The sequence below is a fragment of the Merops nubicus genome, unplaced genomic scaffold, assembly GCF_000691845.1.
Source record: "Merops nubicus isolate BGI_N331 unplaced genomic scaffold, ASM69184v1 scaffold14055, whole genome shotgun sequence".
In the NCBI taxonomy this organism is placed as follows: domain Eukaryota; kingdom Metazoa; phylum Chordata; class Aves; order Coraciiformes; family Meropidae; genus Merops; species Merops nubicus.
The window spans coordinates 3,844-8,589 of record NW_008610346.1 but is presented as its reverse complement, the minus strand read 5'-3'; the positions used below and the strand labels follow the sequence as shown (position 1 = coordinate 8,589).

At 38.6% G+C, this 4,746-nt stretch overlaps 1 protein-coding gene across 1 annotated transcript in view; it reads right to left on the bottom strand.

Moving 5' to 3' along the window:
• Positions 1 to 896: 896 nt before the first annotated feature.
• The window catches only part of TMBIM4 (transmembrane BAX inhibitor motif containing 4), a 7,687-nt gene continuing 3,837 nt past the window's right edge, over positions 897 to 4,746 (bottom strand). Inside the window, exons 4-7 of the mRNA XM_008940885.1 lie at positions 3,565 to 3,598; positions 2,308 to 2,425; positions 1,760 to 1,805; positions 897 to 1,204 (exon numbers count right to left, since the gene is read on the bottom strand). Of these exons, the coding sequence (XP_008939133.1) occupies positions 998 to 1,204; positions 1,760 to 1,805; positions 2,308 to 2,425; positions 3,565 to 3,598 (405 nt within the window). The 3' untranslated portion in view covers positions 897 to 997. The remainder of the gene's footprint in view (positions 1,205 to 1,759; positions 1,806 to 2,307; positions 2,426 to 3,564; positions 3,599 to 4,746) is intronic.

Here is a 4,746-nt window from a genome sequence, read left to right as displayed (position 1 = left end):
CACCGGCCCTCCGCCAGAGCCCGCCGCAGGAGAGGGGCCGTCGCACCGGGCAGCACAAGGCGCAGCCGGGCCTCCGAGTCCCACTGCGGGACGCTGCCCAGGGACTGCGCTGCCCCTTTGCTGCCCCCGCGCTGACAGGACAGGAGGGCGGTAACGGCGCCCGAGGCTGCCTGTGACGGCAGAAAGCCGTTCCGAACTGTCACCCTGCCCGGGCCTCAGCAGCCGGGGAAGCGGCCGCTCTGGCGGCGCCTCTCCCCTGTCGGCAAGCGCTGGTCTGTCCAGCAAGGGTTTGCGGCGTCCAAAACCGCCCTGAAGTCCTCCAGTCTCAGCTGCAAGCACAACCTAAAGGTTTTCCGATTTTTATTGACAGGCAGTTAACCTTAATATACACATAAGTCGCCAGAATCCATCTCCAAAGACTTTTCAGAATGCTGAAAGACAGGCAATAAATAACACTTAAATGAAGAACATTCCCTTTAATTGTTTAACACCCTCCCACCTTACATAACAATCTGACAGCCCTTAACAAGAACAGAATACATGTTAAAGACAGCATTCCATTTTACCAAACAAAAACTAGAAAATAAATCTAGCTTAGTAAAACATTGCACTATGATAATCTCAGGCTACCCTTATCTGGTATAGAGACTTAGAATCCCAAAGGAAATATTTCCAGCATCTACAGAAAGCAGAGAGAGGCTCGCTCCAGAGCAATCAGAAGTTGGCAAACGTTTTAATCGTCAATTACGTCAAGTGTAAATGAAGTGATTAAAAAAGTGACTGAAATGATGGCAGTATGTTACCTACATAAAATATATATTCTAGAGAAGAACTTTAGCTACATAAAAAAAGCCTTTTTAACCCTAAGGAGGGATCAATATTCATGGCATAATACAAGAAATAAAGATTCGGTCTCTAGAAGACAGAACTACACACTTCGCAGATGATTGAGACGCTTAACTTTACATACACTATAGTTAAACCACACCACTTCTGACTATTTTTTATTAAATGCCTCCAGTAAACGCAGCAAGTGTAAGAAGAGATTGAGGATGTCCAAGTAGAGATTGATTGAAGCCAGTATGTACTCTTCAGGGGACAGCTTATGCATCAGCAAATGAGTGTCATAAATAATAAATCCACAGAACAGGAGGGCTCCGGCAGCAGCAAACACCAACTCTATTGTCTCACTGTAGAAAAACAGCTGGAGGCAAATGAAACATGAAAAAAAGAAATCTGTAAATTTAATTTTCTTTCAAATGTTAAAATCTCTCCACAATGATACACCAACCTTAAAACACATACACACAAATACATGACAATGACATATCAATGTTCCTATTTCTTATAGTCCCCAGTCACACAATCTCTTTAACCGAGTACAAGTGCCTGCAGTTAAGAGAGATGAAGCTCTGGTCTCCAGAATATTAAGAGCAGAAAAATGAGAAAACAAAAATACACTTAAGCCCCAAATCTCCTTCCCATTCTCTGAATCAAGTAATGGGTCTCAATTAAGAAATGTTGTCTATCAATGCAAATATGACTTTTACATTAGCAAGAACAGCATCCAACAAAAATGTGAATCATTAAAGGATGGTTAAAAGCTCAGCAGCATGATCTACAACACTAACGGTTCTCCTTAGAAATTTTGTTTCATTAAGCTATACTGGACTGTCAAAACCCTTTTTGCTATACTAGAAGCTAGTTAAAAGCTTTATGTTAAAGAATATTTTTTAACCTTGAATACAAGATATCTTACCCTCAAGAAACCTGAGAAGATTAAAATCCACAAACAAGCAAAGAGGCTGAAAACAAAACAAAACAAAACAAAACAACTGTGATCAACAATAAATTTTCTTCCAAATTTTACTTAAAATCTCTTCCCTTTTTATTAAAACTTTCCACAAGATATTTGGTAAGTAAATGTCCATCACTCTTAGATGCCAAATGTTCATTGGTATCAGCAGTAAAACTCAGGTCTATAAAGCTGTCAAAAGCTATGTCCTAATTTTAGTTTAAAAAAAAATAACTACTTGAAGCAGCTGCCTTCTGTGTCAGTGAAAAATCCAGGTAAACAAGTTTGCTAGTGTATTACTATGGTTTTATTAATCATAATCACAGAAAACAGCTTCTTACCAAGAAAGCAGAATTGCATAAAATTAATAACGTAAGATCAATGACACCCTCATCATTCCCTTGAAGCAGGTTCTATTCCTGTATTCCTTCTTATATGTGCAAAGCTTACTTTAAGAAAGGAAAAACTTTCTCAACAAAACAAAACAAAAAATCATTAATATGACAACATACCCTGCTCCAAATTTGCTGAAGTCTCTCTTTGACTGCAAGGTATATGCAGTCAGTCCAAGAAATACAGCTGTAGTAAGAATAAAGGCTTGCAAGACGACAGACACATCGTAGAAACTCACTATAAACAGGAAAAGTAAACTGTCATTTGAAGAACACTACACTATGTGTTATCTTTCGAGGAAGCAGAAGTTTAAACTTTCACACAAAGAGGGAAAAAAAAATCTTAACTGTGAACAGAAACAGTAAATTATGCCTCAACTTGCCTTTCCACTTCAAAATCACGATTATAGGACTCACGGACCCTTGCATTAGTGAAGACTGACAATTACCTTATAGCTGCAGCTTAAATGGAAATAGCATCTACACTACTCACAATAAAAACCAAACAAACGAAAAAAGAAAATAAGTATTTTAAGCTTAGATACATGGGATCTTAAGGGAAAGGCTATCAGAATTTTTCATGATACTGAAACAAGGAAGAAAAAAATTAGTCCTCTGTGAAAGCTCGTAAGGTTTGGATTTGGGAATAGCAGGGGAAAGAAAGCAAACTGAGTGGAACCTTTTTGTTCCCTCATTAATCTTTCTTTTCCCCAAATGACTTGGTTTTTTGGGTTGCTGGTTTTGGGGTTTTTTTTTGTTTGTTTTTTTTTTTCCAGGAGATCCTAAGCCATAGTGAAGAGGTTTCATCTTCTGCTGGAAGCTACAGTATAAGGTGATGCCACAACTTGTCTGCACACAGCCCTATCTCAGTCCTGACAATGAGGTACAAAATTCTCCATACTCAAACTCCCTTGGAGAAAACTGAGGGGGAAGATAAGGGCACTTCACTTGCAGATCAGCTTTGCTGAGAGCTGCCTGTATGACACCAGCTAGAGTCAAGCTCCATTCTTTGCACACCAGCTACTTTATGGGATGGTGGCCAACTGCCCAAGTGACTTTGGACTTCTGGAATTTCTGCTGCTCTCTGGACACTGCAGACAACCCTAGTATTTCTAGCTGCCTAGGAAAGAACTTTGCTAGCTCTACCAAAAGATCAGATGGCACAACTCATATTTTCAGTTCTGGATCAGAATCAATTTTTCTCCCTTGATTCCCTATTTGTTGCTAAACTTTAGTTAGTGTAATTAAAATTTTCAAACAGGGGGTTTATTATCATTGTAGTCACACCTAGGAATCTCAGATGGCAATTAGTACAAGATACTGGATTCCTTTTCAAACTTCTTTATGGAATCAGTCACTAAGATGGCTACCACTTACCTGTAATGGCAACTGTCAGTGCTTCCAGTAGGGTCTACAAAAAGTAAAAACAAAAAATCACAAGAATTAAAATAAACCCCAAACAATCACAAAACACTTGCACAGAGACTTCACATGTAATGAGTCCCATTCTGCTACATACTCCCAGCACGTGTTACATGAATCTTTGTACGTGAAAACAAGAAGTTGTTGTGTTACATAAAAAGAATACAATATGAACTGAAAATTAATGAGAAAGCATCTATAGAAAAATGGCATTTAGGTTTTTTGCTCAAAGCACACAGCATTCTTATTACACTTCTTACAAACTATTCAAGGGACTGTAAAAAGTAATATACTCTTAATACCTTTTAAGACAGCTGTCTGCATTGACTTCCTTTTTCCATTCACCCTTGTTTTGAAACAGCTAAATTAAACATATTATTGATGTCTGGGCTGAAGGCTAGCATGGGCCCCGAGTTTTTTCTAAAATATAGTTCCAAATTATGTTTCATTACAATAAAATATGAGAAAAGTCTCTTATGTTGTGAACCAGAAGTAACAGAGCATTCAACCTATATTCTGTTTAAACCTATTTATCACACACAGATTTGAATCGCTCTATTCCTACGCAGTGTAATACTTCAATTATTATACCACAAACATTTGGCCAAACTATTACATTACTCCTTGTTACAGCTGCACTTCTTGAAAGTTTTTAAATGCTTTCCTGCAAGAGTTTAGAAGTCAGGAAGAATATAACTGTGCTACCATTTAGAGTCTACTTCCACAGCAAAACTGTCTTGCCCTTGTATCACAAATACAATTTAGGCAACTCCTAAGGCATCAAATTCTAATTGTGCTACTGTGACTTCTCTTCAGAAGACTGATTTGTTACATAACCCAAAATATCCAAGAGCAACAGTTAGCCCAACATCAGAGAGGAGATTGAAGGTTGAGGACAGCTCTGATTGACCTGCCTGTGTAGGAAACATGGTCAGAATTTAGCATCAAAAAGACAACGATTAAAGAAGCAAACACATACGGTTGGTTGCATTTAGGTCTCTGCTGATTTCTGTCCATCAAACAAATAGGGTAACAGAAATGCCTCCTCCTTTTCTACTGAGCAATTTCATAGAAATATCACTGATATCAACAGAACAATGAGAGCAGACAGACAGGTATTTACACAAACACGGGGGG